Below are 14,400 nucleotides of genomic sequence, written 5' to 3' on the forward strand. Positions count from 1 at the left end.
GATCTTTTTAATGCTTATTATTTCAAAGATTAATCTCCAGTTCTTGTTTCTGTCTGGCTGTAGGCATTCCAAAAAGAAGACATTGACCCTTTGCAAGCACAGCTTCAAGATATCAACTCACTAGGCCAGAGTCTGATCCAGAGTGCTGCAAAAGGCACCTGCACAAAGAAGTTAGAGGGAGATTTGGAGGATGTTAATGGCAAATGGAATACTCTAAATAAAAAGGTTTGATTACTCTAAAAAATGACATTGGTACTACCACTGACTTTTTATCATCTTATCATATATCACTAACATCTATTTACCCTGTTCAGATTGCTGAGCGCTCAGCCCAATTGCATGAATCCCTGTTGCATTGTGGAAGATTTCAGGATGCTCTGGAGTCTCTCCTTAGCTGGCTCACTGACACAGAAGAGCTGGTGGCCAATCAGAAACCACCCTCTGCAGAGTTCAAAGTGGTTAAAGCACAGATACAAGAGCAGAAAGTAAGTGTATTCTCTGTTTTATTTACACACTTTGTACAACTCTGCTCAGCATCTCCCACATTAAACTCATAGTAGCCATACAGATATATAGCCTTTTTATCAACCATTTCTCTTACTTGGTGGTCAAGTATTGTCAAAAGGCTTGTTTAATACAAAGCATTTAATTTAATGGAAAATCGGTGGGACTTGTTAGATTTACTGTTTTTAACAAAGACATAGTCCTAGGCTGTAATGATGCCCTATAACTCCTCTCTTTGTTTGTGTGTGACAGCTCTTACAGAGACTGCTGGACGACCGTAAACCAACAGTGGAGCTTATAAAGAAGGAGGGAGGCACACTTTCTGAACTGACAGAGGCTGTGGAGAAAGAAAAGGTTGCTAAAGAAATTGAGTGCTTGGGGCAAAGGTGGGATACTCTGCTCAAGAAGGCAGAAAACAGGTTTGTATTTTGAAACATGTAACACACTGTTATGATTCATCCAGTGGTGGCAAATTTCTACAGTTACAAGTATTTATTTATCACATTAAAGAGCACATTTATTTGGAACTTCATTAGCTTCCATAAAATGGTCACTAGTTCTTTAGTACAAATATATCTAAAGAGGGGACATTATGCAAATTTGACTTTTTGTAGCTTTCTGCTATGATATAATGCTCCCTCATGACCACAAACCTGATGCAATGTGCTATGTGTAGTTTCATTAGCGCAATCCACGCCAATTGTAATGTGATTATGCGCTGAAGTGGGAGTGACTTAGTGCAGAGAGCAAAGGGAGGCAGGACTCACAGCATCAAAAATAATAGTTAAACATGTCAATATGTTGTTTCTGTCAATGTGGCATTTTCAAAACCATAAAAGGTAGCATCGTGATCTAAATATGTGGTGTTAGAAAGTTATTTTCTATAGATGTGGAATACCCCTCGATAATAATTACAAATGAATAATTAGTTCATACATTGTGTTCCAGACATAAGCAGCTAGAGAGCATCCTGGTGGTCACTCAGCAGTTCCATGAGACTCTGGAGCCACTCAGTGAGTGGCTTTGTGCCACTGAAAAACTCCTCTCACACTCTGAGCCCATCGGCACAGAGACATCCAAACTGGAGAAGCAGATTTCCCAGCACAAGGTAATGGATCCCCTCACAACTTTTGTTTGGCTTTGTTTGGCACATTCATCATTTTTAGTTTGTCTTTTTCGTTTACCTTTTACATTCATCCTTATTGTTTTATGTTTGTGTGTGTGTGTGTGTTTTTTTTTGTTTGTTTTGTTTTGTTTCTTTTATCATTTTACACCAATTTCCTTGTTTGGACCCATCCCTGGCCAGGCCTTAGAGGAGGAGATCATGAAACACAGTAAAGACTTGTTTCAGGCGGTCAATCTGGGTCAGATGTTAAAAACAGTGAGCTCTGTGGACGATAAGGAGTTTGTTCAAAACAAACTGGATACAGCCCAGTCTGGTTACATAGAGCTCCAGGAGAGGTGTAGGAGAAAGGCCGAGATGCTGCAGCAGGCCCTGTCCAACGCGCAGCTCTTTGGAGAAGACGAAGTGGCGCTCATGAACTGGCTCAGTGAAGTGCACTCCAGATTGAGTCAAGTCTCTGTTGAGGACTACAGGACAGACATGCTCGAAAAACAACTCAAAGACCAAAGGGTACACACTCCTACCTCAGGCCAAACTTTACTTTTGTTATATTTAAGTTAATCCATGTTATCTATCATTTTATACTTAATTTCTGACAGAATTGAAGGCTGTCAGAAGGCTGTTGAATGATATGACATTTTATATTATTGTATACTAATAATACTGTATTTCATATACAGATGTTACAAAGTGATATTGAGCTGAGAAAGAAGAACGTGGACCAAGCCATTTTTAATGGGATGGAGCTTCTGAAACAAACAACAGGCATGTCTTTAATACTGTTACACTCCAAACCAGAAACAAGATCCCATGGTACTATTAGGTCTAAATAACTGATTTATCTTAAATAATTCTGTGGAACATGGATGAAGTGTACAAATGAGTAAATTTGCCGTAGTCCCTATTTCCTAACTAGTATTACTCAATAAATTGCCTCCTCTCTCTCTCTCCTTAGGTGATGAGGTGGTTGTAATTCAGGGCAAACTGGATGGAATTAAAACAAAGTATGCCGAGATCAACACAATGAGTGACAATGTACTCAAAACACTGGAAAAGGTCTTAGGTCTTTCGACACAACTGCACCAGACTCATGCGGATCTGAACAACTGGCTCGAAAAGGTTGAAGCTGAGATTAATGCATTTTCTGGTGTCAGCGATCAGCTCAGTGATGTTCAGACTAGGAAAAAGGTATGATATAGAAGTAATTATATGCTATAGTATTAATAATGTAAATATGCAAATGTATATAGACCTTTCTTTAACTGTAATGCTATTCATCTGTGCAGGATTTGTTGCAAGAGACTAAGAGCAACAAACCAGTGGTAGATAAGATGAATGAGTTGAGTTGCTCCCTCCTGGATCTGATCCCCTGGCATACTCGGGAAAGCCTGGACAAACTGGTCACTGAAGATAATGAGCGCTATAAAAGTGTTTGTGATGACATCGGCCAACAAGTTGACCAGATCAATGCAGATATACTCAAATCTCAGCAGGTACAGGAAATAGTCTCTTTTTTCTAGCCAATCCTTACAACGTCTTAGAAAATGTGTTAATTGTAATGTGATCTATTGTAATATCTTCTACATCTAGTTTGAACAGTCGGCTGATACTGAACTCGCTTGGCTGACTGAAGCGGAGAGGAAGTTACTGTGTGTAGATGAGATCAAACTGATGCAGGACCAAACCACTGCACAGCTTCAAGCCCAGAAGGTTCAGCTCTGTTTTTGTGCACAATAATCCTTTACCCAGTGTAAGTAAACACTGGCTTTTATCTAGTCTCTAACCCACTTGACTGGTTTTTCAGATGTTCTCTATGGACATCATGAGACACAAAGATGCTGTGGATGACATTGTGAGGACAGGAAAAGCTGTAATGAACAACAGAAACCCAGAGGGAAAAGAAACAATAATGGTACTGTATAACTGGTTACATTCTTGTGGAAGAAAAGATAAATAAAAAGTAACATAAAAGTTTTTACACAGGCTAAGACACAAGCCCTCCTGGAGAAGTACGGTGTTGTCAGTCAGCTAAACTCTGAGCGCTGTCTGCAACTGGAGCGAGCCCAGTCTTTGGCTGCTCAGTTTTGGGAAACGTATGAAGAGATGTGGCCATGGCTTCAGGAGACTCTAAAGGCATTCAGTCAGCTGCCTCCACCCGCTATTGAATACGAGACACTTAAACAACAGCAAGAGGAGCTCAGAGTAAGAACAAAAACATACCCAATACCTAATTAACAATTATGAGTTATGTATGTGTAGTTATATGTATGAGTTATGGCATGTGCTAGCTACCGTATATTTGAATTTCTCCTATAAGATCAATAATGTATCTGTCTATTAGAGCTGTAGTCTTTTAGTTGTTTTGCTGGTTAATCGGCCAATTGTGGACTAATTATTTTATTATGATTAAAAAGATATGCACATCAGAAGAAAGAATACACTGAGGGAGTTAGCTAGAGTTTTGGAGGTGACTGGATACTTTAATCTACCTTTTCAATAATGAATTGTTTGAATATGTCCTTCTTTAGCAAATGCGAGAGTTGATCGCTGAGCACAAGCCGCACATTGACAAGATGAATAAGACGGGTCCCCAGATGCTTGAACTGAGCCCAGAGGAGGGAGCCCACATCAGAGAAAAGTACACCATAGCAGACCAGCTCTATACACAACTCAAGGCCGATGTCAAACAGAGAGCTGCCACTTTAGATGAAGCTATCTCCAAATCCACACAGGTGAGAATCAACACAATCAACACAATGTAACATCTACATCCTGTGTACTTAAAATTCTGCTGGGTTTCACATACAGTCCCATCAGAATAAATCAAAAATATTTAATACAGATGGGGGCAGCTAAAATCAATATTGTTAAAATGTGAATTGTTGTACTTAACATAGTGCCGGGGTCTAGTAACTAATAGAAATCATGAGGTTCAACATGTGAATTTACCTTTTTTATACTCAAAAAAATATTTTCATACTTGGATGAATAAAAAACAACCTTCCCTTTTAGATATTTCCAATGCAAATGTCAAGTAATAGAGAAAACTGACTCTTGCTCCTATTTGAGAGTGTGACATCATCAAATCTGACCACAAATAATACATTCAATTTTATAATATTTCTGTTTCTATCCAGTTCCATGACAAGATCGACCCCATGCTTGAATCTTTGGAGAGAATTGCTGAGCGTCTGCGTCAGCCTCCATCCATCTCAGTGGAGGTAGACAAGATTAAAGAGCAGATATCAGAAAACAAGTCTGTGTCAGTGGACCTAGAGAAACTTCAACCTTCATATGAGATGCTGAAGCAAAGAGGAGAAGAGATGGTGGCCCGGTCGGAAGGGGCAGACACATATACATCTGCTAAAGGTAGGCTGTACCCTGTGGGAATGATAGGGGTGGGATGAGGCACATTTCCCACAAGATGAGATTTTGACAAAGAAATGCTGCAGTTCAGTTCACATTTTTTGATTTATTTAATATTTTGGCTGCCATTGTACAGTTTTTCACAAGAGTGCACAATCTTGTAGCAATTTTATCTTATGAGATCTGGTCCCATCCATAGAAAATGACTTCAGTTGTCAGTATTAATGGTATTGATATTTATTATGGTTTGTGCCACAAGTTGTGCAAGACAAACTGGACCAGATGGTGTTCCTGTGGAATGACATCCAAGCTCTGGTGGAGGAGAGAGAGGCGAAGCTCTTGGATGTGATGGACCTGGCGGACAAGTTTTGGTGCGATCACTGTGCTCTCATAGTGACCATCAAAGACAGCCATGACTTGCTGAAGGAGCTGGAGGAGCCTGGAGTGGACCCTTCTGTAGTTAAGCAGCAGCAGGAATTTGTGGAGGTAAGAATAATGACAAAATAAATAATCAGTTCATCCCTGATGTAAGATAGATAGGAACATGGATATTTTGTTGATTAATCTGTCAAATTTGACTAAATATTTGGTTGGGATTTGTTTGAGGCATGGAATGAGTTAGCTGGAGATTTATGAATATATTCTTTTTACACAAAGATATGCACTTTTCTTATCTTGTCTATACACTTTAGATCAAAAATATTGTTGCATCACAGAGATTTTTGCTAATGCCATACAGGTTGACCAAGAATTTCTTTAGCCGATTACATCCCTAGATATTTGTACTTTGTATTTTCAGGGCTTTAAGGAGGAGATTGATGGACTACAGGAGGAACTTGATGCAGTTCAGAACCAGGGAGCTGAGCTGATGGCTGCCTGTGGAGAGCCCGATAAACCTGTTATAAAGAAAAGCCTTGATGAGGTAATTGTTTCTTTATTATGAGAAAGTGTCTTCTCTTATATGTTTGATTTCACATTTTAAATTGTGGATTCAGGTGGCATCAGCCTGGGAGAGTCTGAATAAAACCTGGAAGGAGAGAGGGGACAGACTTGAAGAAGCCATGCAGGCCGCTGTGCAGTTTCAGGATGGGCTACAGGTATAATTCTAGTTTTAGTCTTAATATTAAATTGTGATTGATTTTGTAAAGATAGACTATAGCAGTCTGCCTCATTTAGATGTTTTGAAATGTGTAGTCCTATACATTTTCATTTCAATTTAGCTAATTAGCACCTTCCGTGGAATTCACTGAGCCTGAGCCAACAATTCTTTTATAGTGAAAAGCTAAAACTGCTGGGGACTTCCCAATTTCAGATGGTGACTCACTCACTCAGACAGTTTGATATCAACAAGTGACAAAGTCAAAAGTTTGACAGTGTTAGCTGATAGCACCACCTAAAGCCAAGAGATAGAGTTACTGATGTTAGTTTGTGTCAGTAATGTGTCAGTAATGTTTGTGGTTTTGCAACAAAAGTAAAACCCTGGGGACAAACATTGAAAAAATATGAATTTCTCTCAGTGTCTAGTGTTAAAATTTATGAATTCTTATAGAACAAATGTCACCGGAGACATTATGAATGGTGATAATGTGTTGATATGAGTGCTTCTTCCCTGAGGATGACTGTAACGGAAAAGTGAAACCTGATTCTTTGAGAAAACCTGTTTTGTCCTGAACAATGGTTTCTCTACTCTGCACACAGGGAATGTTTGACTGGGTTGATATTCTGGAAAACAAACTGGATTCAATGTCACCTGTTGGCACCGACCTGGAAACTGTCAAGCAGCAGATTGTGGAGCTCAAGGTAACATCCTCTCTTTAGTACTTCTAGTGTATTTGTTGTCCATGTCCCTGACCATGGGTCACATTAAATAACCTTAATCTACTTTATGAAAATGAGCTCTGCTGTTTCTTTTGTTTACACACTGATTCTTTGTGCCTAATGTTTACGGACTGTGTGTCTTTGTGCCAGGAGTTCAAAGGAGAGGCGTACCAGCTGCAGATAGAGATGGAGCGCTTGAACCACCAGGCTGGACTACTGCTGAAGAAGGCCACAGAGGAGGCAGACCGCTGCGCCATCCAGGAGCCCATGTCTGAGCTCAAGATGCTCTGGGACAATCTGGATGAGAAGACCATCAGCAGACAAGTATGTTCAAAAGGACTTAAAATCTCCAGGCTTTCACAGATAGATTTATATGTTATGCCTGTCAAGTGTCGTGCTTTTCAGTAATAATAATGTTTTAATCTGTGATTAATCCAGCACAAACTGGAGGCAGGCCTGCTGGCACTGGGGCAGTTCCAACACGCTCTGGATGAACTGTTGGCCTGGATGAGCCACACAGAGGAGCTCCTCAATGAACAAAAGAAGACTGGAGGAGACCCCAAAGCCATGGAGATAGAGCTTGCCAAACATCATGTAGGATACATGTTCTACTCTCAAATTTACAAATACAAAAGTACTTTGAAATATTAAGGGCATCAATATTTAATCCATACTAACAGAGTAAAAAGAATGTGATCAGTGCATCCTCAGTGAATAAAATTTGAATTTCACTATATTGCAGGTTCTACAAATAGATGTTTTGGCTCATCAAACCACTGTTGAGACTGTGAACAAAGCTGGTAATGACTTGGTGGCCTCTAGCGCTGGAGAAGAGGCCTCTAGTCTGAAGAGCAAACTTGAGAACTTGAACCTTAGGTGGAAAGCCATCCTCGAGAAGACTGAGCAGAGAAAACAGCAACTAGAAAGTGCTCTGCTCCAGGTACAAAGAATGATGTTTGGTGATAAAAGTTACAATTTACTTATAACTTGAGAGACATTTGAGTTTTCCAATTTATGCATTGATTTTCTATTTAGTGGCTTTGAATGATAAATGAATTAGTTGAATATAATGACCTGGACATCTTTCTCTCTGAGCATAACAATGCGTGTGGGTGACACATTTTGTCCTGACTCAGGTTGTATTGTGTTGCAGGCTCAAGGTTTCCATGGAGAGATAGAAGATATGCAGCAGTGGCTCAAAGACACCGAGCGTCAGCTGTTGGCATCAAAGGCAGTGGGAGGCTTACCAGACACGGCCCGGGAGCAGCTTAACGCCCATCTGGTATGTGTTTAACAATATGAAAGGCTGTATGCAGATGGCAGCTTCGTAAGGAGACAGCTATGTCTTTTCTGTGTTCAGACCGAAGTGTGAAAATCGAATGACACTGCTAAACACACAATGTCTATCAGTCACGCCTAAAATAACAAAAGCCCCTGAAGTGTTTCTAATTGATTTGGCCATAGCGGAGTCTAATATATTTAGGAATGTCTTCTTCCCTTTAGGGGTTTATTGCTTCCTAATCACTTTCTCTGTGAGTGATTCCTCAAAACCATGGTCTGTGTAATCTTACATGCATTGAAGCAGGAAGTTATAACTATTTCTCATAGAGTATAACAAGCCTATAACAACTGCAGATTTTAACGTGCCTCAGCTATTTTTTTTTTATCTAAATCTAAGAGACATGTCATGGAGACGTCAGATACACTAGTGAAAAGTGGCTGTGGCTAAAACCAAACTATTTAAATGGTCTTGATCACTAACATGTGTCTATGCAGGAGCTGTGTTCTGCCTTTGAGGCAAAGGAGGAGCTGTACCAGGAGCTCATCAACAAGGGTCAACAGCTCCTGTCTGTGATGCCTGAGGGCCCAGACAGCAACACAGAGCAAGACCTCACCAATCTGATGGAGAAATGGGAAACTGTGAAGGCTAAGATCGCAGACAGAAAGGTTAGACTGTGATGTGCTGTGTGCTATTGGGACTGCACAGTGTCAGGCAGATAGATGCTGATGTGATTACCCTCTGTGAGTGTCATTATTTGTCAGTCAGCTGTTTCTGTCCTAATGCACATATTCTTCTGGGAGGTACAGGATGTGGTTAGAGAGAAGCATGTGTGTTTTCTCTGAGTCACTATCAAACAACTGTTTCCAACAGCTAAGTCACTAATAATATCCTCATAAGGATACAACAGTGTTGTAAGTGTTATAATATAGTAACTTATACTATACAAAATATATACTATATATATAATTTTATATAAACTTAATATAAATAATTATTTTAGCCATCTGCTTATAACTCCAGATATTGCAAGTTTGATTTTAACATGTTTATTTCCTTTGATCCAGTTCCAAAGTATTTGGCACCTGACAATTCTTGGATCAGTATCTGCTGGTCTGTGATGTGACATTTAAACGTGCATTGTTGTGAACACTGAGAACTATTTTCCAAATGGAGTACACATCCTTTGTTCTAAAAACATAAATGAAAGACAGGTTAACTATAATATATTAAAACATTAGATTTGTAACGTCATCAACACTGAATTAGTGGTCCGTAATTACCCCGAACCACCAGTCTTGGCTGTAGCAAACGGATGTTGTTCAGTGCTGCTGTTTTCTCATTAAATTAAAACCTCATTGCCTCACCATTAGCCTGTCCGGAGACATTAACTTTGTTAACAAGAGAATAGAAAAGGTCAAAGTTATACTCTGGTAACCCCTTATTAAATGTAGAAGTTGTTTTCTAATTAATATATCAATATATTGATTTTCCAAGTGGCAATGACCCCTTTATTTACAGGTTAAACTGGAGGAGGCTTTGACTCTGGCCACAGATTTCCACAACTCACTGCAGGATTTCATAAACTGGCTAACCCAGGGCGAACAGACACTAAACATGGTGTCACCAGCTTCACTCATTTTAGAGACCATACTGTTTCAGATCGATGAACATAAGGTATGTCCTCACACAATTACAAAAATACAGAGATGCATTAAAAAAAAATATATTTTTAAAATAAATTTTATATTGCTTACTATTTGTGCAGATCTTTATAACAGAGGTAAACGCACATAGGGAGCACATAATTGAACTGGACAAAACCGGGACACAGCTGAAATATTTTAGTCAGAAACAAGATGTAGTTCTTATTAAAAACCTGCTGATCAGTGTGCAAGGCCGCTGGGAAAAACTAGTCCAGAGGTCTGTGGAGAGAGGTCGGCTGCTGGACGATGCAAAGAAAAGGGCAAAACAGGTAAAGAGAGTGTGGCTAAAAAAATATGGAAATTGTATATATTTTGTGGTGTAAAAGAGGGCTTTTATTTTCTCTCTGTTGTTCTATTCTCTCTTATTCCCCAGTTTCATGAAAGCTGGAACAAGCTGATGGAGTGGTTGGATGAGTCTGAGAGGAGCCTGGACTCAGAGGTGGAAATTGCGAATGAACCAGACAAAATCAAGATTCAACTGGCCCAGCACAAGGTAGCTTAACTTAATCAAACACTGGATTATGTTAATAATGTTGAGCTCTGTATTTAGGTATATAAAGTGGTGAGGTTCTTCAGTGGATATACACAATAGATTAGTCATGTCCTTGTTACAGATTGTCCATGTTGACTACACTGTGTTAATCCTATCTCATTCATGGACTAAACCAAATGTATTAAAAAATTATCTTGCTTTGGGATAGGATGGCTCTTCCCTTCTGACCTAATTTTCTTGACACATAGTACTGCAATGTTTTTGTGCAGATGTGTCCTTTTATTGTTGCATATGATTTTCTTTGTCATGCAGGAGTTTCAAAAAGCTCTGGGCAGCAAACACTCTGTTTATGACACCACATCACGAACAGGCCGGGCCCTAAAGGACAAGACCTCCCTTCAGGATGACCATCAGAAACTGGACGACATGCTGAGTGAACTCAGAGACAAGTGGGACACTGTCTGTGGGAAGTCCGTTGAGAGGTATGAGTTTGTACTGCATTTGTACTGTAACTAGTGTCAGATACATCTGAAGCACGATTTCAAACTCATGATGATTTGTGCTTCTAGACAAAACAAGCTGGAGGAGGCCCTATTGTTCTCGGGACAGTTCACAGATGCGCTGCAAGCCCTCATTGACTGGCTGTACAGAGTGGAGCCTCAGCTGGCTGAAGACCAGCCAGTTCATGGAGACATTGACCTTGTTCTAAACCTGATAGACAACCACAAGGTACAACACACCACACAATCATGTTCTCAATACTCTTTTATGAGGTAGATTTAACGAGCAACTTCAAAGATAGAATTTCCCTTTTTAATTTATTGTTCATGATCACAATAATACATTTGACATGGGAACGAAACAATCATTTAACAACTAAAAGATTCAAGATACCTGTGTTTCAAGGTTTGGATATTTATAGAAATAACTAAATGGAATAGTGTTAATATTCCTGAAATCTTGCGACAGGTTTTCCAGAAGGAGATGGGGAAGAGGACAGTTGGTGTTCAGGCACTTAAGCGTTCAGCTCGGGAGTTGGTGGACAACAGCCACGATGACACCTCATGGGTCAAAGTTCAGATGCAGGAGCTGAGTACGCGCTGGGACAGTGTGTGTAACCTGTCTGTGTCTAAGCAGGCCCGCCTGGAGCAGGCTCTGTGTCAGGTACCACCCTAACACTCTCACCTTTAATAACTCTCAGGGGACAGGGAGTCTCATGTGTGCTACTCTTCTAGGCTGAAGAGTTCCACTCATCAGTCCACATCTTGCTGGAGTGGCTGGCTGAAGCTGAGCAGAGTCTGCGCTTTCACGGCACTTTACCTGATGACGAAGAAGCACTGAAAACACTTATTGAGCAGCATAAGGCAAGACAATTTTTCTAACAGTTACCTAGTTCATCCTTCATATACAGTATATAATGTAATGCTATTGGATTTTTGTTCAGGACTTTATGAAAAAACTGGAGGAAAAGAGAGTGTCCCTCAACAAAGCCACAGCAATGGGAGAAGCTATTCTGAGCATTTGCCATCCCGACTCTATCACAACTGTCAAACACTGGAACACCATCATCAAAGCTCGATTTGAAGAGGTCAGGGTTGTACTAGTATATGAAGCAGGTTGTAACTTTTATTTTTCTTTACATACTAAGCTAGGTTTCTAATATTGGCACACAGGTGCAAGCCTGGAGCAGACAGTACCAGCAGAGACTGGCCACAGCTCTGACCGAGCTATTAGCCACTATGGATCTGTTGGACAAACTGCTAATGTGGCTGCAATGGGCAGAAACCAACCTCGACGATAAAGACAAAGAAACACTTCCAGAGGAGATAGAGGAGATAAAAAAGCTCATCGCAGAACATCAAGTAATTTTAATCTATTAATTCTATTTTATCACTCAAATTGACAACACGTTATCATTTTAAACCCTTGTTTTTCCCTGAAGGCATTCATGGAGGAAATGACAAGGAAGCAACCAGACGTGGATAAAATTACAAAGACACACAAGAGGAAGCCTACCATAGAGCCTCATGTCCAGTCACATATCCCAGTGCTGGAAAAGGGAAGAACAGGAAGTAAGTACCTTTAAGAGGGCGTGTCCAGTGTCATCTGGCACAGTGTTGAGTCAGTGTGCAGTACACCACCTGGCATGATGTCAGTGCTGCTCTATGCCTGCAGTCTGCAGTTGTTTTGTGATGAAAGAAACCTAATGATTACATGCTGAAAAATCACTTTTTACTTCCAGGAAAACGCTCTCCCACACAAACAATGTATACAGCAGCCACACAGGCTCCTATAGAGACCAAGAACCCACAGGTGAACCTACTGGTCAGCAAGTGGCAGCATGTCTGGCTACTGGCTTTAGATCGGAGAAGGAAACTAAATGATGCTTTGGACAGACAAGAGGAGGTAACGTGTCATCAGAACAGTATTTCAAGAATGATTATTGTACCCCTACAGTCTTTGGTACATGTCATCTTAAATTATTATTTGTGCAGCTGAAAGAATTTGCCAACTTTGACTTTGATGTGTGGAGGAAGCGCTACATGCGGTGGATGAACCACAAAAAATCCCGAGTCATGGATTTCTTCCGCCGTATGGACAAAGACCAGGACGGCAAAGTGACACGACAAGAGTTCATCGAGGGCATCCTGTCCTCCAGTGAGTCTCATAGAAACAGTTTTCCATCAGTCACTTGTGATCCTAACCATATCCATGTTATTATCCATGCTGACCATATTTTATCTCCTAGAATTCCCAACCAGCCGACTGGAGATGAGTGCTGTGGCCGACATATTCGATAGAGATGGGGATGGTTATATAGACTACTATGAATTTGTGGCAGCTCTACATCCCAACAAAGATGCTTACAAGCCCTTAACTGATGCAGACAAAATTGAAGATGAGGTAAAAAAATAATAATATAACATAACATAGAAATGTAGCTTATAATATGATCAGTGCACTTTGAAAACACTGTTCTCTGATTAGGTCACACGGCAAGTTGCAAAATGCAAATGTCCGAAACGTTTCCAAGTGGAACAAATTGGAGCCAACAAATATCGAGTAAGCAGATTTTTACTTCTAACAGTAATTTCAAGATAGTGAGTAATTGTGTCCACTTCCATCAAAAGTCTAACCTTTACCATTTCTGCTCCTCATATCACCAGTTTTACCTTGGAAACCAGGTACACTGCCCTCTTCCTTGACTCTCCTTCTGTTCTGTGCCTTGTCAAGCCTTTCACATTTGCCCTATTTGCTCTACAATTAACACTCCCAGGCCAGATTCCTGCCTGATTCTTGACTGGAACTCAGAAGTAGAAAAACAATACTTATTTTAATGCAGATATTTTACTTAAGGAAATACTGGCCACTCTTATATCAGTCATATACTAAGTACAATTATTAAACTTAGAGTGGTCTGCTTTTGAGTTTCAGGAAATCATATTTGAAAACATATTTCTGTTAGTCCATGGTACATTTACTCATCAGCTGGGCCGCTTGGTAAATAATGCTTTCTGTGTGCTTGCCTTGCCTTTGCTTAAGCTTAATATTGGCTGGCTAACCTTATTTTATTTTCATATAAATATTCATATTTTGGGCATTTCTAAAGTAAGCTATGCACTGGTTATTTTTACTTTGCAAATATCTTAAAGGCTGCATGGCAAAACATTACAGTATATGATTCATTACTAATAAAATATGTCTCATGCTTTCTGAAACTCTTAGCTGTAAGGCTGGTGGGAGGTGTGATTGATGCGATAGTGGCACCATAAGGATACAGTATAAGACGTTTGTGATTGTATAACACTACATTGAACCCAAGTAACTCTTTTGACAGTTTGGTCTCGTTCACTGCTTACATGACTCCATAATCGGCGATGAGACTATAGCAAACAGGGAAAATCACAATCATACCTCACACCTACACGTTGAAGTATTGGAAAGCTGTATACTGGTAACTTTTAAACTGGTTAAGATGTTTCGTGTCCATTTGAATAAATCCATCACCTTAATGTATTTAATCACAAAGTTCACCATTAAATCATATTGACGATCAAGCTATGCAACATTATTAGCCGTGTGAGCCATATTCCAGTCTGCCGGGAGCCAT

The 14,400-nt window shown here is 40.0% G+C and overlaps 1 protein-coding gene across 1 annotated transcript in view; it reads left to right on the forward strand.

The window, feature by feature from the left end:
- Positions 1 to 14,400, forward strand: part of dst (dystonin) — a 317,525-nt gene that overhangs the window by 299,047 nt on the left and 4,078 nt on the right. Inside the window, 37 exon segments of the mRNA XM_055163095.1 lie at positions 64 to 225; positions 315 to 485; positions 757 to 923; positions 1,453 to 1,612; positions 1,811 to 2,137; positions 2,308 to 2,392; positions 2,583 to 2,815; positions 2,914 to 3,120; positions 3,218 to 3,337; positions 3,432 to 3,539; positions 3,611 to 3,829; positions 4,156 to 4,359; positions 4,765 to 4,996; positions 5,253 to 5,479; positions 5,793 to 5,915; positions 5,989 to 6,090; positions 6,692 to 6,793; positions 6,962 to 7,135; positions 7,250 to 7,405; positions 7,554 to 7,751; positions 7,965 to 8,093; positions 8,588 to 8,758; positions 9,612 to 9,767; positions 9,859 to 10,065; positions 10,170 to 10,289; positions 10,602 to 10,771; positions 10,859 to 11,018; positions 11,259 to 11,453; positions 11,525 to 11,653; positions 11,734 to 11,877; positions 11,963 to 12,151; positions 12,232 to 12,361; positions 12,532 to 12,695; positions 12,785 to 12,947; positions 13,039 to 13,193; positions 13,278 to 13,352; positions 13,457 to 13,474. Of these exon segments, the coding sequence (XP_055019070.1) occupies positions 64 to 225; positions 315 to 485; positions 757 to 923; positions 1,453 to 1,612; positions 1,811 to 2,137; positions 2,308 to 2,392; positions 2,583 to 2,815; positions 2,914 to 3,120; positions 3,218 to 3,337; positions 3,432 to 3,539; positions 3,611 to 3,829; positions 4,156 to 4,359; positions 4,765 to 4,996; positions 5,253 to 5,479; positions 5,793 to 5,915; positions 5,989 to 6,090; positions 6,692 to 6,793; positions 6,962 to 7,135; positions 7,250 to 7,405; positions 7,554 to 7,751; positions 7,965 to 8,093; positions 8,588 to 8,758; positions 9,612 to 9,767; positions 9,859 to 10,065; positions 10,170 to 10,289; positions 10,602 to 10,771; positions 10,859 to 11,018; positions 11,259 to 11,453; positions 11,525 to 11,653; positions 11,734 to 11,877; positions 11,963 to 12,151; positions 12,232 to 12,361; positions 12,532 to 12,695; positions 12,785 to 12,947; positions 13,039 to 13,193; positions 13,278 to 13,352; positions 13,457 to 13,474 (5,952 nt within the window).

Source organism: Boleophthalmus pectinirostris, unplaced genomic scaffold (genome assembly GCF_026225935.1).
Source record: "Boleophthalmus pectinirostris isolate CB_2022bp ecotype Guang Dong unplaced genomic scaffold, ASM2622593v1 HiC_scaffold_5, whole genome shotgun sequence".
NCBI classification, from domain to species: Eukaryota; Metazoa; Chordata; class Actinopteri; order Gobiiformes; family Gobiidae; genus Boleophthalmus; species Boleophthalmus pectinirostris.